We start from the raw sequence: 25,536 nt of genomic DNA, 5'->3' as shown, positions 1-25,536 counted from the left end.
ATACAGTGATTCAAGTTGGAAGTCAAGGAGACAGTCCAGAAGAGGACATCTCCCATGCTTCTGGGGCCTCAGTTGGCCTTTGGTATCTTCTTCAGTTATTATTGCCTGTTTAACTTCTTTAAAAGTCCCTCTATTTAGAAGTTTTATGCCATTTTTCTTTTACCTCTGATGCTAAAACCTGCACAGACTAACTCCAGAAAATGTGAAAAAAATCAACGGAGAAGGATTCAACTCAATGGTGGTGATGATGAAATACTGTTGGGCAGGGAGTCACTTTAGGAAATGAGGATGTGAGCTATATGGAGGAATGGGGCCATGGTTTCCTCGAATCTGCCATTGTGGAGAATGAGGACTGAGTGAGGAGGCCATATGTCAAAATGTCATCTTTCCTATAAAAACCTTCAAGTTAAACACGTTGGTTCAAACACCTGCCTTCCGTTTTCTCATCTCAAAGAAGTTCTACTAGGACTCAAGGACACTGCCAATGAATCCTTACTAAACACAGCCTCTCCCTTTTCATACTCACACTCAGGCTGAGTGGCCACCTTGATGGGTTGAGAACTCTCCCCTGGCCCCCACTCATTGTAGGCAACAACTCGGAAGGTGTACATGGCTTCTGGCTTCAGGTTTCCCACGGTAAGCTGAAGGGACCCAGGCTGGGTTGTATTCAATGCTCGTTCCCTAGGAAATCAAGGTTGAACAGAGAGATTATTTCCAAAATGAATACTTTGGGCCCAGACCTTTACTTGGGTTACAAGAGCTCACTCATTATGGATGACTATGGGACAGAATCAAGAGGTCGGAGGCTTACTATGGAAAATAAACTACTTGAAAGGAACTATAAATAAGTGTGGCAAGGTTTTCAGGGAGTTCAAGTTGATGTCATTCTTCATGAAACTTGCAAACTAAAGACTTTCCCTTGACACTTTACAATTAAGAATTTGAAACTCATGAGAAACAAAGAGGTATTAAAATAAGAAGAAGCATCTGGAATGTAGACAGGAAGATGCATTTTGTACACATCCGGCTAATGACAGAAATCAAGGTTTCAATTATTCCACAAATTGGTCTTTGTCAGTATTGCCAGCAAATGCATTTATGCCTTTTCTTTCTTTGTAGGAAAGGAAAACGCAGATGCTAAGTGTTCCTATGTATGTATGGAGCTTGGGCTCCTGTGGATACTTTAAGTGCACTTATTAAAAGGAAGGAAATTATTTTCTGTGTGAAGAGAAATAGTCAAAAATGTCTGCTTTCCTTTTTCTCCAAGTCTCTTCTACATGAGCTCAATACATTTTACCAATTAAATGCATCTTCCATGTTGTAAGCAAATGGATTTGCTGATCCTGGTGGGATTTAGATATACTTTAAGAGAAGGCAAACTATGAATAGGGATGCTATCAGTCAACATGAGAACTACTGAAATTTTCTTTAAGGATGCAAAAGATTCTAGACCTCACAGATATCTTCATTGACCCTTAACATATAATTGTGAACTGAGTAAAGTAGAAATGCTCAACTATGCACTGTTTGTTAAGGTTTCTATCCCTAGATAATATCTCTTAGCTTTCAGTGGAATTATATGTTCATTTTAATTGTGTCACGGAGTTTTGTTTTATTTTTGGAGATATTTAAAGTGAAGCCTACTTTTCTCTCAGGTAAAATTAGTTTTTTAAAAAGAAGAATCAAAATAAATTGTTCCTAGTGGCATGAATGATGATTCCTGAGCCTATGTACACTCGAAATATCATGCAGCAGAACCTGGCTAGCTCATCCTTAAATCAAAATTTTCTTCTTCTTCATATCCTAGGCTACATTTCCCAGACTACTAAACCCTGGATGAAGACATCTGATTGAGTATATGTGATGTGTGCTGATTCACTCTGAGCCTAAAATCACTGCATATAACTAACCCTCCAGATTTTCTTCCTTTACTGTGGGCTTGACGTAGCCAAGCATGATGAGCTTAGATTTTACACATTGATCATGCAGAGAGGTCAAAGTTTACAAGAATTTTGGAGAAGAGCTGGGGGAGAAAAACTGTCAATTAGGGCATTGTTTCATTTCTTATAGAGTCAGAAATAGAGATTTGAGTGATTATACATATTAGAGCTCATTCTATCACTAGCATAATTTTATCCAGTACAGATAAATAATTAAATATGCACCTTTGTGTGGTTTCCTCAGGTCGGGGCTCAGGGTCTGATTAATGGGTATGAAGCTTTAATTAGAGAAGATGGAAAGTTCTGTGAACACATGGTGGAGATGGTGGCACAACAAGAAAGAACAAAGTTAATGCTATGGAATTGTGCACTTAAAAATGGTTAAAAGCGCAAATATTATGTTATGTACATGTTAGAACTACAAAGAAAAAGCACACAACATGAATCTAAACATAGCCTGAGGCTACATAAATTTTTAGAAATACAGTGTTATGTTAGTAAAGGCTGCATAATGACTTCTATCTGGGAGGTCTAGATGGGATTCAGTATAACCCAAAGTAGCCAAATATAAGAAACACTGTATGATGCTTCAACATACCACAGGTTGCACTGCCATACTCTACCACACTAAACACAGTTAGGCCAGCAAGTTGCTTTTTAAAAGAGAACCTCATCATCCAAAGATCAGAGACCTAAATGTAAGAACTTGAGACTATAAAAACTATTAGACAGAAACACAGGAGGAACCCTACAAGATATTGTATAAGTGATGACTTTTTTTTAAATAAGACCACCAAAGAACAGGGAACAGAAGCAAAAATAGACACGTGAGATGAAATCAAGCTACGATGCTTCTGCACAGCAAAGGGAGCTACCCAAGGGGTAAAGAGAACCTACGGAAAGGCAAAAGGTTTATGGACTACTTATCTGATACCACATTCATATTCAAAATATATTAGGAACTCAAAAACCTCAATAGAAATAAAAAGTAATCCAATTGCAAAATAGGCAAATGGTATGAGTAGAAAATTCTCAAAAGAATAAATTCAACTGTCAACAAATTTATGAAAAAGTGCTCAATTTCATAAACCATGAAGGAAATACATATCAAAAACATAATGAGATGTCATCGCATCATAGTCAGAAGAGCTGTTACAAAAAAATTAATAAGAAAAAAGGAAAAGGAATGTTGATGGTAGTGTAGAAAACAAGGAGCTCATATACTCTATAAGGAGAGGAAAGGAAGTTAGCACAGCTAATAGGAAAATGCATGGAGCTTCTTCAAAACACTAAAAACAAATTCCCCCATAAATCTTCTAGAAATAACAAATGAATTCAGCAAAGTGGCAGGATATGAAATCAATACCCATAAATCAAATGCATTTCTATTCAATCAGTGATGAATCCACTGCAAGAGAAATTAGAAAAACTACCCCATTCACAGTAGCTTCAAAAGAAAAATTACTAGGGGATTAATCTAACAGTAAAAGACCTCTACAATGAAAACTATAGAACACTAAAAAGGAAATTGAGGAGGACCTTAGAAGATTGAAAGATCTCCCATTCTCTTAGATAGCAGAAATATTATTGTCAAAATGGTGATACTACCAAAAGTGTTATTCAGATTTAATGCAATACCTATTAAAATTCCAATGAAATTCTTCATAGAACTAGAAAAAGAAACCATGAAATTTATTTGGAAAAATAAGAGACCTGAAATAGACCAAGCAATCCTTAGCAAGAAGACTGAAGCAGGAGGCATCATCATACCAGACCTTACACTGTGCTACAGAGCAATGGTAACAAAAACAGCATGGTATTGGCACCAAAATAGACATGTAGATCACACGAAGACAAACCCACATGCATACGGTTATCTCATATTAGACAAAAGTGCCAAAAATATTCACTGCAGAAAAGATAGCCTATTCAACAAATGATGCTGAGAAAACTGAAAATACACATATAGTGAGGTGAAATGAAACTTCTATCTTTCACCCTGCACAAAACTCAACTCAAAGTGGATCAAAAACTTAGGCACTAGAACAGAGATACTGCACTTAATAGAAGAAAAAGTAGGCCCCAAACTTCATTATGACCTGACTTCCTTAATAAGACTCCAAGTGCAAGAAATAAAACTAAGAATCAATAAACAGGATAAATTCAAACTAAAAAAGTTTCTTCTGAGGAAAGGAAACAATCAATAACATGAAGAGAGAGCCTACAGAATGGGAGCTATGCACACCTCAGATAAAGTACTAATCTCCAGAATATATAAAGGACTCAAAAAACACCCCCTCCAAGAAAAAAACAAATAACCCAATCAATAAATGGGATAAGGAATTGAACAGATACTTCACAGAAGAAAAAATACAATCAATCACCAAACATGAAAAAATGTCAATCATCTCTAGCAATTAGAGAACTGCAAATCAAAACTACCTTAAGATTTCATCTCACTCCAGTCAGAATGGAAATTTTCAAGAACATAAGCAATAATAAGTGTTGGTGAGGATGTGGGGGAAAATGTACCCTCATACATTGCTGGTGGGACTGCAAATTGGTGTAACCATTCTAGAAAGCAGTATGGATATTCCTCAGAAAACTTGGAATGGAACCACCCTTTGACCCAGTTATCCCACTCCTAGGTTTATACCCAAAGGACTTTAAATCAGCATACTATAGTGACACAGCCACATCAATGTTTATAGCAGCTCAATTCATGATAGCTAAACTATGGAACCAGCCTAGATGCCCTTCAATAGATGAATAGATAAAGAAAATGTGGTATATATACACAATGGAATATTACTCAGCCTTAAAGAAGAATTAAATTATGGCATTTGCCAGTAAATTGATAGAGCTGGGGAATATCATGTGAAGTGAAATAAACCAAACACAAAAAACAAAAGGCCACATTTTTTCTCTGATAAGCAGATGCTGATCCATAATGTGGAGTTAGGGGGGGTGGTGAAGGAACTTTAGATTGTGCAAAGGGGAGTGAAGGGAAGGGTGGGGGTATGGGGATTGGAAGGATGATGGAATGAGATGGACATTATTACCCTATATACATGTAAGATTAGACTACCATTGTGACTCTGCACCATGTACAGCCAGAGGAATGAGAAGTTGTGTTCTACTTGTATACATTGTGTCAAAATGAAGTCTACTGTCATGTATAAATAATTAGAACAAATTATAACATTAAAAAATACTAAAAACAGAAATTGAGCTACCCTATTTCTAGGTATGTATCCCAAGATATAATATCAGCATATCAAAAATATACCTGCATGCCCATGTTTAGAGTGGTACTATTCACAATAGTTAGTATATGGAAGCAACCCAGATGACCACCAATAGAGGAATGGATAAAGAAAATATGGTTTATATACACAATGCGATATCATTCAGTCATAAAATGAGTGATATCATTTTCAGCACAACAAATGGAACTGAAGGAGATTATGTTAAATGAAATAAGTCAGTTACAGAAAACCAAACACCATAAATGCATGCTAAAAAAATAGACCAATCTGAATGTAGAATTGTAGTTTGTAGAATCCTGAAAAGATGGGTTGAAGGGGGATATGAGAGGTTGGATAAAGGGAGCCAAATATAATTAGATAGGAAGAACAAGTTCTGGTGTTGTACATCACAGGGAGTGACTACAGTTCACAATAAACTATCATCGTGTATATTATGCATAACTGGTAGGAATTCAAGGACTCCAAACACCAAGTAAGGAGAAGAAAATGTTAATTACCCTGATATGATTAGTACAGACTGCACACATGTATTGAAATATCACACCACACCTCATAAATATGCACACTTATTATGTGCTGATCAATTTTTTTTAAATGTTGAGGTAAACGGAAATGCTAATTATCCTGATTTGATCATTACATATATATAAAATTATTACACTCTATTCCATAAATTTGTAGAATTTAAATAATTAATTTTAAATAGGAAACCTTCATAATTAGATTGCATGTACTTTCTTTCAACAGAAATTTTATATACACTGCCTCACGAGTCCTTTGATATAGATAGAATAGTTTATCATTATTTTATAGGCACAAATGTGCAATTAATATAAATTTCATGATTCTTTCCCACAGGACTTACAGTTGTGGGTATCACAGTTACTTATAGAAATAAAAAGCTTTATACTCTAAATCCAGTTTTGACATCACTCAATAATAATGGTGAAACAAAGGACCTCTTTGAATCACAGGTCTGGGTAGAAGACATGATGTCCTAAAGGGGACAGAGGCACAATGTGCATTTGGAAACCACTGTGAGGGGGAGTTGTCTCTCCTCTGCTTTGAATCATTCCATGATATCTTTTCTGGATTTTCAACACTGTAGTTGTCATCAGAGATCAGATTTGCATATTAAACTTCTTTGGAATCTATAAGAAAAGTGACTTTATTTTTAGACTTACACACTAATTTTGATAAACCAACTATGTTCCAGATCTTGCTGGTATAACCCTTGAATAGTGTTCCTCAAATGATTAAAAAAGGTGAGAAAATTTGAACATGCCCAGGTAAGAATGTTGAAGATCACATAATGAAAATATCACTCATATGTAAAAAGGACTCTCTTGTATGAGAAGACAGTTTAAGGTTTCCATAATATCCATCAATCTCTGAATAATATCCCAAATACAAATATCCACACACACAAATTATTCTCATTGATATGGACAGATGAAATTTCTTCAGTCTTACAGAAATTGTTACAAAGCATCTTTAGAAAACACTTGTATGGCATTTCTCTGTAAAATACAATCTAAACATATTCATTGCGCTTGCTCAGCAAAACCTAGCTTCAGGACATCTCCACATCCCTCTTATAATAACACGCCTGCACTACCCTGGTCTAACCACTAGATTCTTCAATGTAGGCTCTGAGTCATCTTATACAATGACATAATTCAAACACTTCAATGCTACGTGCTGTTCTGGAATCTGCTCATCACAGCCAAGTGAGGTCACAGTAAGACTCTACGTAGGTGGTGTTTTCCAATGATATGCTGCATGTGAACCGTCTTAAGGAGGAACCACCATGCCCAGGAGACAACAGAGAGTCTTTCATAAATGGCAGTGGCTGCTGTTATTTTATCATTAGAATAAAATACCACCAGGACATCATTAGGAAGTAAGACATTTGAGTCCAAGAAGAGGACTTGTCTACAAAATATGTAGATTCTGAGGAGATAAAAAACATACAAAAAGGTTTCACTGTCATTTAGGCCTGCTTCCCAAATAACAATAATAAAAACCTTATTAATATTTTCTAATAGATCAATTTGGTTTGGAGACATAAGTTTAAACCAGTAGTTCATAAACAGAACTACTGAACCAGTTCCACTAGTGAAAACTAATGTTTGTAGGGACAGGGACTTTGCTGACAGGCAAAGAGAAGTAGAGGAGCAACCCGAGATGCTCAGCTCAGCTCCAAAGGTCTGTGGCATCTGAGGTCCCCACTGGTGTCTGGGATTCTGCTGCCAAACTTCTGTTCCTTTGCTTCCTTGGGTACTACTGGGGGTGATGTCCAATTGCTGAAGAGACATAAATGCATTGGGGGAAGAAAGCGTGTCTTGCCATATTATCCTGCATAATTTGCTCAGTCACGAGCTGCAAAGGTTAGCAGGGGAGTTTTGATTTTGCTCTCCAGGCTTTATTAGCTATAAACACAGCATCGCACCTTATTTCCCAACAGTTAAGTAAGGTCTGGGTTTGGAAGGGCAGCTGATTATGCTGGGTTTCTCTGGCCCCGTAACTGCCTGACACAAGGCCATCTCGAGAGTTAGACTCCATCATGTCTACACTGAAGCACTTAGTAATTAAGGGTTTCTTTCTGCACACTCTAATCCATACTCCTGTGTAAATGGTCAGATAAACACTTAGAGCTCTGAGAAAAGGTGAACCCTTGATGTGAGAAGTTTGCCCAATTATCGGGTGAGGATGTTGTGCTGCCTCTCAGGGAAATCCAGTGAGTTGAAGACATAATTACTCTTCAAATCTGCACCGCTCAGTCTGAGCCATCTAGAATCCATTCCCTGTGAATTTACTTGTTGACTATCCAGAATATTGACTACATGAAGTTTGACTCCTTGGGCTAAGAAACAACCACAGGCAACTTACCTCTTTGACCATTACAAAAAGATCATAAGAAGTTAGTAAAAAACAAATTGACTTCTTATAAATTTTAGTGTTAGGTGTGTCAGGTCACCTGATTTCTTGGAAAACACCTGCCTGTATTCTAGAAGCACACACTTTGATGCAGTAACAATGGTGCTGCTGCTTTGCTGAGCTCAGTCAGTGTAACTGTTAAGTGTTAACACATTTTGAGTCATAAAGTCAAATGTGGTGGCATGAATGAATACAACTTGTGGGAGCTTCACTGAGACCTAATCCTGTACCTGGAACCTGTCCCTGCTCTAGTACATTCTTGCAATGTATTGGGTTAAAATAGCAGCTTTTCCTAGTCCTTTGTCATCTTGTCATCGGTCCTTCTAATTCTTTCTACCTGTAATTTACAGACATCCTTTTTAATAAGCATATTCTGTCAACTCCATGCACATGACCTTGAACTGGCTGATATTCTATAACTAATACAATCTCACCTCCTTGGGATGGTCCAGAGACCTTCATGGTGTGGACCAAACCTTTTCACAGGCCTCTGCAATGACCTACCTGCCTCATCCATGCCCCTGGCTGCCTCTGTCTTTTCTCCTTATGCCTTTGGTTTGGTTTGTTTCATTTCAGTTGGCCTGGAATTGTGTTCTTTGGACTCAGACTTCCTTCTCAATTTGGCAAGAACTTGTTTCAAATGAAATTTTCTATTTCCTACTGTCACTTCATGTAATTCCAAGCAGCATTAAATGTCCTCTCTTAGTATTTTGGTGGTTCTTGGTTTATGCACCGAGTATAGCCCATAGGTCACTGTATTAATGGACAAGCCTGTCTCTTTGACTTGATTGTGAATTACTTTAGGAGAAAACATATTTCACACATATTTTGTTCACATTCAGCATTTATACAGACTGAGTATGAAAAGTAGACGTGTTGCTGATGTTTATGATTTTTCAATGAATGCATAACTAAATGTAAAAAATTTAGGATACTAACTGAATAAAAAATGCCTAAAAAGCTAGATTTTGATTCCATGTTCCATCCCCATTTATTTGGGTCATCTTCACCACGCTCCTTCACTTTTCTGAATCTTGATTTCATACCTAGAAACAAGAGAATGGGATCTACTCAAAGATTTTCTACTGTAATATTCTTTATTGAGAGTAGAAAATCTCCTATCTCTGGTTTTTGTTTTGTTTTGTCACGTTTTGTTTTATTTAGCTGAGTTCAGAACTTATGTTCTTGTCTCTAGAACACATGGAAATACATACTGTCTTAGCTAAGTGCACCAGGGTGTTAATGCTTAGTTAAGATGGTGAGTTGAGCAAATAAATTCTCTGTTGAGGTGACTAAAACCTAACTAGTTGCTTCTATGAGAGATAATTACATTAACATTTTTTTGATAGGGAAGAAATTATATCTGATGAAAAGATTTTTAGCATCTCCTTTGTATCTATTTTACTTGCATTTTTATTCCTTTTAGGAGTGTAAGAATGGTACAACAATGAAAATATTTTAAAACTGACATATGGTGTTTATTGGAACAGAGCTCATGGTGATAGGAGCAATAACCCTCTACCCTAAGTCCTCTGTCCCTGACTGTTCTAAAACTGTAGATTTTGGAAGCACTGCCATTTAAGAGGAAAGGAGATTCTGAGAAGACTCAGTGCCAGATACAGCATAAGGAGAAACAGAGTCTGTCTTGTCACAGGCATTTCTAGTATTTCCAATAAATTTTGGTTAAAAATTCTTGTTGTTTTCCTCAAATTGCGAAAAAAAAAACACAGACCTAGAAACAGACTTTTCAAAAATTTGCTTAATATAATTTCTGCGTCAATGTTAGTACAGGTCCAGGAGACTAATTATATAACACATAGCTACTGCAACAACAAATTTGAAGCTACTTTTTTTTGTGGATGAGGGTAGGGAAAGATTTTGGTTTCAAATTATATATTTTGCATAATTTTAGCTTCTATTTTCTGGATGAACATGACTCACTTCTGGGTCCTCTTCTTCTGATTCTTTGGGATGAGCCATTCTGTTCTAGCTGCAGTGGCTCTGCACCTGCCAGATTCCTGACCCACATCTTTGACCCAGTACTCACTGAGCGCCAGACTCTTACTTTTGAGACCCCTCTTAACCTCCCTGCTACAATGTTCTAACAGGTATGGCAAACACAATGTGCCTAAAACTGAACTTGTGGTCTTCATTCCCAAGCCTGATGCTTTCCAGCATCCCAATCTTAGAGAATTGCACCCCTTTCTACATTGAAACACAGCTGACACCTGGCCACTGTCCTTGGCACCTCCTGCTCCCTCACCAATCACAAGCAATTCATCTCTTGGACCTATAAGCTTTGTTTCCTTAATATAAATCTCTCAAATTTTGTTTCTCCTTCTCCATCCCTATTGTCAGACCCTTCATCTGAGCCATGATTATTATCTCCTGCCTGGACATCTGTGGCAGCCTGTGGCAGGTCTTCTGGCTTCTACTTAGGTAACCTCTGGTCTAAGCCCCTCTCTCCACCCACAGAAGTCTCTTAAGATTACTCTCCTGACTCTGGTAGAACCATAAAAACACACTTATATTTTCTCATAGAAGCATGTTCCTCTCCAAGAGGGCTCTTAACTCAGTGTGTATGTAAATATTCACCAGTAGGATGATCCTCCCAAGATTTCTAAGTGGCTTCCAGGGAAATTTTTGAGTTCTCTACTATTTTCAAAACAGTGCTTGACACCATTTTTTTTTTTTAAAAAAACTCACATTTATTGTTTAAGTGACTAATGGCTTACCCAATATTTATTGTTTAAGTAAATGATGGCTTACCCATTTTCATATGTTATTTAAAGATGGCATCTTTTTTCCAATATGCCTTAAATCCATTATAAGAAAAAAAATCACTATACTTTCACTTGACCATCTAAGAACATTATGAGATAAAAGGGCCAGGCTTTCACATTGGACAAAGAAGCAGAGATCCTGAAATGATGGCTAAGTTTGATAAGGGTCATGCCAGGGCCAATATGATGCTTTGGATTCTGAATCTTGTCCTCTTTCTATCACAATACACTCCCTTCATGGATAACAAGCTGCATCAGCTGCGAGTCCTCAACTCTGAAGAGCAGGGAAGGAATATGTAAACACCATGTTGAAAATGTAATGCACAGTGAATTGTAAAACGAATCCTCCATGTCAATCACACAAAGCTGGTCTCTAATCCTGAGCAGTGAGCAGAGGTTTTCCAAGGCAGCATAAAGCAATAGAAAGCATCAGTGTTGAAAGCTGGAAGACCTGGTTCTAGCCTTTGTTCTATAGCAAAATAGTGTGTGACCTTGAACACATCAGGGAAATCTTGGAGTCTTCCATGCTTCATCTGCAAAGTGGAGATACCAGCCCCTTATCAGCCTACCTCAGTGTTACTGTGAGGATTAAAGTGAATGATGCTCATAAATGTGCTTTAATTTGCTCATATAAACTCCCACTGTACTTTCTATGTACCTCTTTTGGGGAAATATCTTTTACTGTATGTGTATAGTAAGGAGATCACTGGACTAGGAACTTTGAATTTAAATCCCAATTCTAATATTTACTGGTTGTGTAGTAAGGCCCTATTTTTGAGTCTTTCTAGACAGATTCACCTCTAAAATTGTGATTATCATAACCACAATATCTGAGGATCAAATGGCCTAATGCCTGTGAAAGCAATAAATTCCTCACTAAACAAGAGTCAGGAAATGCCTCTGTATTTCATTCATTTTAATTTCCAACCCACACAATAATTTGCACATGGCACTAGTTAACAAGAACTGAGTGCACCAGGCAAAGGAAAAGTGTTTTTGGCACTTTCAAAAAACTTCATTTAACACATAGCTCAATGTTATATATCAGCTACTATTATTATGACACATGAGGAAACAAGTCACGAAGAACTGGCCCAACACCATTGGCTGGTAAAATTCAGACTCGGTATTCAAATCTACATGGTTCAATTCTATAATCACAGAGTCTTAACCTATAAACTGTGCTGTGTGACATTCCATAGGTAATTTTTAGATTAATAAATGAAAGGTATAAAGTCCTTTACATGTATAAAACTCATTAGTGAGATTTAATAATGGCAAATAAATGATACAGATCACCTTCACCATTAAATCAGAAAACTATTAGAAGCATTCAGAAGAAATTCATGTCTTAATTCTATAAATATGGAGAAAGTTTAGTTCTGTTCCATGTTAGTCCACTAAAGGAACAAGGGATTTAGAACACTTGACATGGACTCAGGCTTGCATTAAAATCTGGTTCTACTACTTCTTAGGTCCATGTGAAGGGTGGGAACTTCATCAAGTCTCATCTCAATAATACTTTACTGTGAAGATTACGAGAGGAAATTGATAGGAGGTGCTTAGGCTGATATCTGGAATAGTGAGTGCTCAACAATTGCTTGCTATCATGGTTGATGCTACCTCAATGGTCTTGGGCACGGAACTTTTCCCTTCTCTGAGCTTCAATCCCTGAATGTTTAAATGGGAGCAAGTCAGATTTTGATCTCAAAGATCACTTGAGTTCTAATGATTTGTAGTTACTAGCGGATGTGTGAGAAGCAATCACTTTACCCCATATCCAGTTTTTAGGTTTTGGAATGTTCAATATTGCACTTGAATTATAGACATCATTTACCAGTCAGACAGATTAATGATAATCTGAGTTTGAGTAATTTGCCTAAGTTTGTGCTAATCTGAGGCAAAAGTTAAACCTGCTACCTTTTAGAAAGCTATTGTATTGAGGAGCTAAATAAACCTACAAGAGCAAACAAACATCACAGCTAACCCTTAGAGACATATGGCATATATTTACTCTAGTTGAAAGCCAGAGAATATAAAATAAATGGGAATATTGGAATCAAGTTTTAATATCAACTTTTATTTTTCTCTCAATTTAATAAGATTTTACTGAACTGCAGTCAGCTTTTTTTTAGCTGTTCAGTAACAAAGTTTATTTTAACAATTTGTTTATTAGGAAAATATTTATTAAGAGTATCACACCTGTTTCTCTGTGATCCTAATCCTATCAGTTCTGATCAGTAAAAGTCTACATGGAGCATGGTGCCACACTTGGGTATGGAATGGAATAAGCCCTATTCTCAATCATTAGGGAGGGAAATATACACATATATATTTGACCAAACATAAACTATAAAACATGATGTAAAATATCATAGTAGTAATGCAATCAACATGAAGGGAAGGGATAAAGGAAAAGCCAATTGCGGGACTGTGGAAACTTTCACATTGTACTTGACATTTCAGTTAGGGCTTCAATTCAACAAACATTTAGTGAGTGTTTACTGGGGGTTAGGCATTGCTCTTGGTGCTAAAAATAGCTCAGTAGATAAAAGAGATCAAAACAACCATTTTCACATAAATATATTCTGGTGGAGAGAAAGAACACAGGAAATGTTGGGGGCCAGGAAAGACCTTAAAGGAAAGGTAACATTTCAGCAAAGATTCAGTGGAGGTTCGGGAATGATCCAGGTATGTGTCAAAGGTACAATGGACAGTCTAAGCAAGCTTCAAAGCAAATACAGATGTATGAAGGGAAGAGCCTGTTGGTATAGAGGGCAAACTGAAGGGAGCCAGTGAGACAGGACAGGAATGGGCAAACAGGAAAACAGAAAGAACAGTGAGTGATGAGGGCAGAGGAGGAACAAGGGACCAGGGAAGGAAGGTTTTCTGTTAATTTTCTGAATGAGACAGGAAGTCGTTAGAGGGCTCTGAATCAGAGAAATGACATTATACAACTTGTGTTTCAAATGGATGACTCAACTGCTATGGTGAGGCCAGAATTGGCTGGTTACAGTAATAACTTTTGATGAGACATAATCGTACCTAAAGGAGAAGGGGTAAGGAGAATTAGGACTCAGTGTATGTTTTATTTTCATTTGCTTACCTGATCTTAGTTTATATTGTGAAAACTGAAGCAATAGCAAACTATAATAACAAGATGAACGATTCTGTGCCCATCACTCAGCCCAAAATATGAAATCATAGCCATTCTTTCTGTTTTATTTTATAGAAAATACCAGGTATCATATAGGTTCATGGATTTTGAACATATTTTGATGGTACTGACAGACTTACTGATGCATTTGATATAGAGTGTGAAAAGAAAAACAAAACAAAACAAAGAATGTAAGAATTAATCCAACAATCTTGGTTTGACTCATGATAATGGTGAAATATCAAAAAGCTGGATGAAAACTCTGGAATGGTATGTATTTGGTGGGAAGAAGTGGGAGATAAAGCAAAAGAGGTATTTGGTTGTGTTCATAAATTTCAGATACCATGGGACATCTTGATAAGTCAAGTAAGAAAATAGATATATGAGTTTGTACTGCAGGTAAAATTTTAGGACCAGAGATATGAATTTAAATTTGTATCAATATAAAGTCATGGATAGAATATGAAGTTATGAAGTGCATGAAAAGAGATCCCTCAGGCCTGAGTCCTGGGGTAATTCCATATTCACAGATCAAGAAGACTAGGAGTTAAATGTAAAAGAACCCGAAAGTGAATGACTGGAGGGGGCTGGAGTAGCCCTAGGAGAGCTTGTGTAATGGAAACCAAATGAAAAGTGAATATAATGAAAAGGTCAGTAATCAGATGAGACGAAGCTTGCTGATGGCCAAGTAATGTGAGGACCAGGAACTAACTATGGGGTCTAGCAACATGGAGGTCATTGGTGGATCTTGACTAGAGAACATGTGCAAGGAGATACGAGGGGCAAAGTCATGATTGGAATAAGAGGGTGTGGAGTGGCTAGACAATTCAAGACACATTGTTATAAAAGGAAGAAGAAAATAGAGTAGTGGAGGAGAGAGCTGTAGCATCAAGGGAGAATTCGTAGCAATGGAAGATACAACTGCATTCTTCTATGCTAATAGATATTACCCCCAATTGGGGGAAAATGATGCAGGAGAGAAAAATGGCAGAAGATGTTCTCTTCCATGTTGCATGAAAGGATAAATTCTAATACAAAGTTCAGCCTTGGTGAAAAGTGTAGGCAGTTTTTTTTTTTTAATAGAAACTTAAGGAAATACGGATTGCATGCTTAAAAACTCATCGGGGTAGATAAATCAGGCCTGGAATCTTGTAGAACTTCCCTTTCTGATTTTCCAGGAAAGTATAAGTAAGGTTGAAAAAGAAAGAAGAAAATGAAGAAAGTGTTAAACACGCAAGAAGAGAGGAAAAGGCATGAAATATGGTTAGGAGTATGTGTGAGAGAGGCTGACGTGACTGCAGCTTAAATCTCAGTGGCATCAAGAGGCAAATTAGAAGCTACTAACTAAAGTGAGGTGAGTGGGCCCAGTGATACCTTTCCTTGAGCTGGATTCAATGACATGAGTGCCAGGATTGGTGGGGAGGTATATTTGCCTGTTAGATTTTGCTACACAAGTGATATGAAATAAGAGAGTGGAAACCATAACATGGGTGTGCGCCAGCACGGGTTTAAAATTGCCTGTGCAATTTTAACTGTACAGTGAGGGAAGGAAAACAGGAAGGATGAGGGACAGGAAGACACTACAGGATCAATGAAGTATATAAATCCCTGTGGAACCAAAGGTTTTATGCAGGAAAAGATCAACATGAAAGATGGCAAGGTGAGAGTGTGGAGTGTGAGTATTCAAGAGGGTGGTGTTTGAAATGGGGATAATGCAGACATTTTTGTGAATGCAGATGAGGACTCTGGGGTGACCCTGGAAGTGAGAGACCACTGGGGAGTGGTGGACTGATGCTCAGGCTTAAAAGATAAGGAATATTTTGATAGAAGAGGAAAAGATAAAATAATTTTATAAGCAGGAAACTGAGCAGTTATGAAAATAAGTGATTCACACAAAAATATTTCTTCTTCTCCTTCTTCTTCTTCCTTCCTCTGAGTCTTGTTCTCAGATTCTCTTTCAGTGTCTTAATTCACACCATTCTCTATGTGTGCGCAGTGACCACCCTGGATGCTTTACCTGAATTCCCTCCGTTGGCTCTCATGGGAATCCTGAGAGGTAGCAATTACGTTTTCATCCATTCTACACTTGATCTTAGCCAAAAGGCCGAGAAGCGATGTTTTCATCCATTCTAAAGGAGAGGTGTTATTTGTTTTGTACATGACTAATGCATCGGGTAAGTGGTAAGAACACTCTCAAATCCAGCCATGTGGACTTTTGTGGCATTTTTTTTAAGCATTTCACATTATAGGAACCACACTCTACCTACATATAGATTGGGGCTAGAATTCCATTCAAAGAACTCTGGAAGTTTCTATGTGCATGCGTTTACACAGAAATATCATTATATGTAAATGTAAGAACATTCACATTTTTTCAGCAGCAAGTGAGTGATCCTAACTATATTTCAAAAAGATAACTACTGACCGTAAGGAGGATGGATTGGACGGCAAGAAGATATTTCCAGAGACCAGGTGAGTGAAGATTAAAGTGAGAATAAAGGATGCACAGTGGACTGAGCCGAGGTGGACTTGAAAGGCCTTGATGATGAATGGCAGTGGTGAGAGGCAGGAATGAGTAAAATATCAGCTATTTTTTGCTTGGTCAGCTGGAGGGAAGGTACTAACATAAACTAAGGGAAGAATGAGAAAACATATTTACAGAGGAGACAGCGAGTGTGGTTTGGGGCATGTTGAATTAAATGTGCCTCCAGGAAACGCAGGTACATGCATGGAGATGATTGGGCAAGAACTATGACCCCAGCCTTCACAACTGCACACACTAAGGTCCAAAAGTCCTACGAGGTGTCATAATGTTGCTGAATTAGTTGCAGAAAGAGGACAAAAGCAAATGCTGTTGGTAATAAGATAATAAATGATCTTAGCATTAGGCTGTGTGTTTCTCTCTGTTTATTTTGTTCATTTTAAAGTCAGGTCAAACTGCAAATGAAGAATAGGAATTTTAAAAGGATATACTTTAACTATTCTGTCATCTAGAAAGAAAATCATTTTGGGGCCCAGAGTGAGTAGAGTTGTTTTGCACCACTTGATCATACTGCAGCATCTTGGACTCTCTCAAGGACACCCCATCCTATACCCTGTGAATTCTGAGGAATTCCTCGAGATAGCTGTGTGCTCAAAGACTCACACATCCAGAGGCTAGAGGATTAGCACAGGAATCTCTGCTCCTCCCCAAGTGGAACTTAGTCAACACCCAAGATCTACCTAAGATCTAAAAACCAAATTTCAAAATCTTAACATGGTGAAATATCTTAAGAAGAAAATGTTAGGAAAAAACCCCAAACAGACGATGGCTATCTTAAAAGCAGTCACATACAATTCACTGTTGCCTAATCAAAAATAAGATGTACAACAATGATTTCTACCAAATACTAGGGATTTCTGCTATGGCTCATAAGAGCCAACCTTAATTTTATCCTAACAAAAATCTTGCAAGGCAAGGATAATTATTTTCTCCTTATTAAAGAGTAGAATAAGACTGAAAAAGGTCATTGTTGAGATGGCATAACATCAACAATAGAATTACAAACTAGCTACGTGGTTCTCTTTATACTTTGTTCTATTAATGCCTAGCCTACTTATTTTGTTTATCACTTTGAAATCAAGGAAATAAAAACTTGATATCACAAAGCACATCCTTGCCTTTTTTTCAAGGCAAGTGTATGTAAATGATTTAATTTATTCTGTAAACAATGCTGCTTTTATAAACCACATGTATCCATTTAGCATTGAGGAAGGACAGAAGAGAGAATTCAGAGTTTCCAAATTTCTTGCTCAAGACCTCCCACTGCCAAAACCCATGTGTGCATTAAGAATACGGTGGATGAAGCTGAGATTTATTGGTAGCACCTACCTGTTGTCACCCTCTCTGGAGAAGAAGACCGTGAAGGTCTGAATGTTTCCTTTTGCTTCAGCAGGTGGACGCCAGCTGAGACGGACAAAGCGACTAGAGACCAAGACAGGAACGACGTCCCTGGGAGCAGACGGGAGGACACTGGAGCTTGGCATGGCTGAGGAGAAAGGAGGGGGTGGAGTGCTGTCAGAGGTCTTGGTGCCACAAGTGGGAATCAGACAGACAGAGGTGAACTACAGACAAGCACAGCCAAGTTGTCCTCCCTTGTCACACAGATCCCAAAGGAAGGCACAGAAACAATGGGAATAAGAATAAATGGAATTAAGATATATTTGAACTCATTAGGTCTCAAAATGGTAGCTAATTAATAGCATAAAGTGTTGCACTGTGTATCTGTCCAGTTTTTATTACTTACAGGATTCATGACAAAAGAAAATCAAATTCTTCTTAGGCAAGAAATAGGGAAAGAAATCGGGTAATGTGAATTTTTAACAAACACATGAGTTCCAGACCTCACTATGGACATGTGTATATAATTCAATATTGTAAAAGGATCATGTTTCTTATGGCATCAAATTATGACAAAATTATCTTGGATAAGAGGCATATCAGTGTTTGAAAGCACAACAAAGTTATTTTAGGTAATTAGTATGTTTCTATGAGTCTTTATTGGAGGGAGGCAAAATGAATGAATGGCAGAAGGAACACATAAATGAATGAATCTATCTATCCATCCATCCTCGTGTGTGTGTGTGTGTGTGTGTGTGTGTGTATGCTTTTTTCTTTTTCTGGCATTGGGCATTGAACCCAAGAGCACTTTGCCACTGAGATATTCCCCAGCCCTTCCTTTCTTTCTTTCTTTTGAGAAAAGGTCTTACTAAGTGGCTGAGAGTAACACTAAATTTCTGAGGTTGGCCTTGAAACTGCGATCCTCCTATCTCCCCAGTCCCTGGGATTACATGTGTGCCCCACTGTACCAGGCTCATGTGTCCGTATTTGAAGTAAAAAAAAAAAGTTATTATAATTCAGAATATAAATTTAAGATATTTTAAATATAAAATCCAGTGTACAGTGACCATTTTGTCAAAGTTAATCTTTGAGTCTTTTTGAAAGCAAAAGAAAAGGGCATAATCTCCCAGAGATTTACAAATGTTTGAATACTTTAGAAAAAAAATGTGATTATAGAGTTTTAATCAACAGTGAAGTCATCTGATTTCCGACAAACACTGTAATCCTCTTTTCTTACACTTAAGGAAATTCTGTAAACAAGTTGATACATTAAAATACTGATTTCATTGTTCAAAGGTGTTTGACAGTAAGACACAGAGCAAGCAGGTACACATAAGCTGACTTGAAGTAACACTGTAACTGGGAGGTCAACCCCTGGGATGCCAGCCTTCTACCACACAACTGAGCGAGTAAATGCCTTGGGTAACCATGTAGCTACATGAAACCCTAATCCACTCAGGGCTTTTTGTTCAGATTGATACAATACAAAGTAGTTTATTTATGTATTTTTAGAATGACACAGAATTAAAAACAGCAAATTAAAAGTTGAAGTCTATCAGCATCTTGGCACCATTTGATTAACATCTTCCCATTTCCTTCCTCCCCAGCTCTGGTAACTCCTATTCTACTCTGTACTTTCATGAGCTCAACTTTATTGGATTCCACATAGATGTGAGATCATACTGTATTTGCCTTTCTGTCCAGAGAAATAGTTTTGAAATCTATTGCACAGAAGAGTGACTGTAGTCAATAATAATGTATTACATATTTTAAAATAGTAACTTTCACTGTAATGATGATAGGTGAGTTAACTGGCACACATTAATAACTTTATCCAATTATATCACATTGCATGTATATTCAAAATATCACATTGTATCTCTCTATACAATTATATATATACAATAAAATTATTATTTCATTATTGAAAATAAAATAAAATATTTTAAAAATTAAAATATTACTTTCAATAATAAAAATAATATCAAAAATATATTATTTGAAGCTGATGGGAACTAACAAAAAATAGAAAATTTCATGGACTACCTGCTAATAATGCAGACAACAGAAAAAAATTCTGCAAGACCTAATGATATATAATTGCACTCTCCCTATAAAGAATCACTGTATTTATATCAGAATTTAACAAGGGCTATTCATAGGAATTACTCTGAATCATCCACAATCTGAAAACTGGCTTTCAAATATTTGAGGAATCTATAATCTGTAAAATAATTCTTCTATTAATTATAGTGGGTGTGTCTGCATGTGTGAATTTGGAATTCATCTGTGCTAGATACCTCTGTTTTCTTTGTTCAACTCCCCCAGTCCAGAGAATATATGTTTCATCTGCACAGATGACTTTTAGCTCCAAACTACAAATACACATTCACCTACATATAATCTTCACACTGGCTTTTATAGGCAGACCATTTTCTCTAGTCGTTATCAAAATCAGTCTCCATTCTTACATTCACTTTACACAGGAGCTGGCTGAGTCAGTATTCCTGCTGTGAACTAAACTTATGTGAGCTGGAAAATCCTTTCTTGTGTGGAAGAGAGTGGAAGACCTCATTTTCCAATGGTTCCAGAAACATTATCAATTTACAATTCTTACAAGTTATACAAAGAAAGAGAGATTTTAAAGAATGACAGAAAGCTTTCGAAGTTATTTCTGGCCCCATAGATTCTTTGACTACTTCTTTGTAGATAAAATCTCCCTGTGCTTGCCTGATCAGCATAGTATTTGAAATAAATGGAAGATTGGTAGTGAGTTAGTCAATCTTTTACAGCAGAATGGTGATGGCATCGGAGCGGAGAAGAAGGACGTCTGAAAATGAGGCTTCTGTCAAAAATATGGCTGATGTTAAGCTTCTTGACAACAACCTTTACTTTCACATACAACAGACATTTTAACCCAGCATGCTGAACTGAAGTTATTCTCTCCCTCCCCCTCTCAGGCTACTTCACCTCCTGGGCCACTCTTTTAGCTGTGTTTACATGGTCCTCTGAAGCGTGCATCCTCCATTCCTGACTCTTTGCCACTCAGCACATTCTAGAACCGCCCCTTCTGGACATCTTGGAAATCTACCTGTCCTGCCACATTTGTGTCCACAGAGCTCTGCTCTCTCACCAGAATTGCCACGATGGTCTCCAGGCAACTCTGCCTCGAGACAAATTCACCTTCTTCGAGTATCTTCTCTGTAGAGCATCTAGAATAAGCTTATACACATACACTGTTTTCATATCACTCAACCACTTATTTGCCCTCAATATCCTCCCTTTATCCCAAGGGCAAACTCCAAATTCCTTAATTAGTTTTCTGACCTGGCTTCTGCCCCATGTGTGTTGGTTTGGGTTCTCTCCTGAACTGGACCTCAGAAAAAAAAACTTAGAGACAGACACTTTATTTAGGAAGTGACCCCAGAACACCAGGGGTGAGTTGAGAAATAAAATAGGGCAAAGTGCGAACACTAGGAGTTATTTAGATGGTTATCAGTGGGGGATACTGAAGGGCAATCCCCCTGGGGACCAAGGGAGCCAGTGCAGGACATGCCACAGAGATTCTAGAACTTTCTCTCAAGCAGTTCCCCTGCTTTAACATGCCCATCTCATAACTTAATTCCTTCTTTCCCTCTTGTCTTATTAGGTGCTTTTTCCATCAGAAAGACTGAACCAAAGCATTTGCAAAATATTTAATAGACAATAGTTACCATTACAATACAGGAGAACGTGTCAAACCAATAAAATAATAAATGCCTGTACTCAAAAGAAAGGTCCAAAGTGCAAATGTTGAAAGGAATATGCTTTTAAATGAAGGCTAAAAATTCCCTGTCCTAGTAGCAAGACTTTAAAATTTTATCATAGCAAAATCCAGGAAAAAGGAGGTGATATCCAAAGTGAATTCAGTCCAAAGTATACATAGCTTTAAAATAACAATAATAATAATATTTTTATTATGTCCAGTGTTAAAGAACCTTGGTAACAATTATGCTATTGGGCTAAATTTTCTATAAAGCCACATACTTTCTAGATATCAGAGATCTTTTCTTTCATATGTTTAACGTATAGTGTTTTTTAGACCTTTATTTGTCTCTGAGCTAACCAATAGTATATCAACTTTATTCCCTAATAGCTCACATGGGCCAGTGTGTGGCACCTCATATATGGTCAGCGGGTTTGTATGAGTATCACCTTTTTGGGAGTCAATTGGACAAAATCCTTTAATATGAAAAAAAAAACAGTCATAAGACAAATTTTTCAGTTTAAAGAAAACAGAATGTTCACTCGAGTTCTTTAGAAACAAACTTTTTAAAATGTGAAGGAGAAACCTTTGTGAGAATTTTTTGAACATTAGAAAAACAAGTTGCAAAAGGATAAAGAAAAGTGTTCAAATCACTTTCCCACATCTGGGTACCACCATCAAAAATGATCTGCCATCTGGACCCACCCAGAGCCTGCCAAGGAGCGGAGCAAGGGCAGTCCGCACACAGATAGCCACTGTCCTCTCTAGGCTTCAGGGAGTCGATTCTGACAAAGCAGGACCAGACTCAGATGGCTCAGATAAAGCTCAGAATAGAATTAATCACAGACTCTTTACTTCAATCTAAACAGTCGTTATATGAAAAAGGAGTGACACGCTTTTTCACAAAGGAATGGCTTCTTACTTTCTACAGCAGAATTAATTTTGTTCGTGCTAATCCTCCATGCTTGCTCTCAACAGCAACTTGTCTTCAAATAAGGTCTCAATAAAGAACCAATCAGGACCTCTTTTCTTTGCTCTTGGAGGCCTAATCTCCAGCCTAGCCCTACTCTCTCTGGACCATTACTGTTACCATGGTTACAGCTTCTTTTTCTGTTGTCATGGAGAAGAGGAGGTGAATTTGCCACAGGATAACAACATGGTCTTTTTCTTAAACACACCTTTTATTTATTTTTTTTTTATGATAGCAAAATCCAGGAATAGGATGTGGCTTCCGAAGTTATGCAAATCCAAAGAATAGTTTGGAAACAACAAAATACTAACAACATTTTGATTATGTCCAGTGCAATAGTCTTGGTAACAACTATGCTATTGGGTACATTTTTCTGTAAAACCACAATCTTTTTCAATACCAGAATTTTTTGCATATTAATAAAAAGTGCTTTTAGATGTTTGTCTCTGAGCTCATCAATAGTACACTACCTTAGTTCTGTACAAGATATATGAAAGGTAAGATGTATTCACAAAAAAGAAATACTTAATTTGCACTAAACTTCAGACAAGCCAAAAGACTTATTTCTGTTTCATTTTTCATGCTACTAACTAAAATACTATATGTGTGGCCACCAAATCAACTAGCTGCTTTATAGCTGCAGCCCCTTAGCCTGAATATTTAATACAATAAAATATAAATATATATCATTAGTGAAATGAGAGGAACATTTCATTGTTCTAAGGCAAACATCTGTTGTTGTTGTTTTTTTTCCTTTTTTCCTTGATATCAAACTTTAGCATTTTATTGTCCACATGTAGCAGTGGATAAAATGTAAATTTGTTTAAAGTTTACATAAAATAATTTCACAAATTTGACAAAATTAAGCTAGGCTGCTATTATTAAATATTACAAAGAAGATTTTTTCTAAGATTTTTACAACATTTTCAAATTCAAAGAGTAATGGCTCTTGAGGAACTTTAGTAAAATTAAGAAATATAGATTGTTTTTTAAAAAATAGTGACTTAAAACAATTTTTATTTTAAACTAATATGAGATTGAAGTTAATATACTCTATATTATTAAATTTAATTTACTTATTGGGTTAGTATCTAAAAATGAATCACCAATATTTATTGAATGCTTATCAAGTTATAGTGAAGGTAAAAATCATTTTTAGTCTTATTTTTATTGATATAAAATAATTGTACATATTTATGGGGTATAATGAGACAATTTGATACATATATTAAATGTGTAATAATCAAATCAGGGTAGTTAGCATTTCCAACCCTTTAAGCATCTATCTTCTCTTCATGCTGGGAAACTTCAAGCTCATCTCTTCTATTTTTTTAATGAAAATATCACAAATCATTGTGAACTATGTTCACCCTACTATGCTGTAGGATGCTAGCACATATTCCTCCTCTGTAGACTTATTTTGGTGACTTTTATCCAACTTCCTCCCCCACTACCCATTAGTGACTACTATTCTACTCTCTACTTCTATAATATCAACCTTTTAAGTTTCCACATTGAGCAAGAATGTGTGGTACTTGGTCTTTGCCCTTTTTCACTGCACGAAATATCTTCTATTTATATACATGTTGTTATAAATGGCAGAATTTCATTTTATGGCTGAATAATATTCCATTGTATGTTTTTATATACCATATCTACTTCACTGATTAATCTGTCAATGCATATCTCTGTTATACATAAATACATATCTATCTATCTATCTATCTATATCTATATCTATGTATATATCTCAGTTATGTGTGTGTGTGTGTGTGTGTGTGTATACATATACCCAGTGGTGGGAAAGTTGGATTATACAGTCCCTCAATTTTTAGTTTTCTGAGGAATCTCCGCAATTGTTCTTCATAATGGCTGTACTAATTTACCTCTCCACTAACAGTGTAAGAGAGGTCCCCTTTCTCTACAACCTTGCCACTGTTTGTTATATTTTGTCTTTTTGAGAAACTATTTTTATGCAATGGATTTTGACCTCAGAGCACAAGCAACTAGTTTCAGGATATATGGTGTACATATATAAAATAAAAGGTTTGAGAGTCTCCTACTTACAAATTAATTCCATTTTGAACTTTTCAGAAATTTAGACATTAGAACACACTTTCTCACTAAATCACTTCTATTCTCTTCCCAGAAGCCTATTTAACTATTCATAAACTCTCATAACAATAGTACTATGCAGTTGGATCGTATATCCTATGAACTTGCTTTGGCAAAATGAGTTTACACATCCAATCCTTAATCCATTCCATAGTCACTGAAGAATTATTGTGTACAAAGCACTGTGCTAGGGACTGTGGAGTCCATTGGCAAAGCCCAGAGGAGAAAGGAAGTTTCATAATTCTTCTACTGGGCTTCACCCTGAAGAACCTATGTCCTCCCACCTCCAACACTTCTCTATCCATACCAGCCCTGCTATCTGTTTTTTGGTGGGGATAAAGCAGAATGGATTCAGCAGGAGAGCGTCCAGTGATGAGGAGCTAGGCTGAAGGAGTTTGCAAAGACATTAGCTGCAGACTTGGCTCTTAGATCTCCATGCTCAATTTTCTTAGTTCCATGAAGCCCTAATATTCACTGCTTTGCTACTTTATGTGCTCCACCCTGAGCTGGGGTACCTCCTCCAACTGCTCTGCTGCTCCCACCTGAGCTCCTCAGGTCAGTCTCAGGTCAGGTGTCACCTCAGTTGCCTCCAGACCAGCTTAGACCCTTTATGGGCTTTCACAGAACCAGAATAAGATGAACACTCCTGTCAGGACACTATCCTATACTGGAATCATTTACTCATTTTATCTTATTTTATTTAATATTCTATACCAAACTGCATTCTCTGTTAAAGC

At 36.9% G+C, this 25,536-nt stretch overlaps 1 protein-coding gene across 3 annotated transcripts in view; it reads right to left on the bottom strand.

Moving 5' to 3' along the window:
* Dcc (DCC netrin 1 receptor) overlaps positions 1–25,536 on the bottom strand; it is a 1,097,715-nt gene that overhangs the window by 323,929 nt on the left and 748,250 nt on the right. For all 3 annotated transcript variants that reach the window (XM_046419457.2, XM_058571333.1, XM_058571334.1), the window contains exons 8-9: positions 17,961–18,117; positions 527–681 (exon numbers count right to left, since the gene is read on the bottom strand). In XM_046419457.2, the coding sequence (XP_046275413.1) occupies positions 527–681; positions 17,961–18,117 (312 nt within the window). The remainder of the gene's footprint in view (positions 1–526; positions 682–17,960; positions 18,118–25,536) is intronic.

The sequence above is a fragment of the Marmota monax genome, unplaced genomic scaffold, assembly GCF_021218885.2.
Source record: "Marmota monax isolate L192 unplaced genomic scaffold, Marmota_monax_Labrador192_F-V1.1 WCK01_AAM20220418_F8-fsc00088, whole genome shotgun sequence".
Classification (NCBI taxonomy): Eukaryota; Metazoa; Chordata; class Mammalia; order Rodentia; family Sciuridae; genus Marmota; species Marmota monax.
Note: the sequence above shows the minus strand (reverse complement) of the source record. Positions and strands in the feature narration are given on the sequence as shown.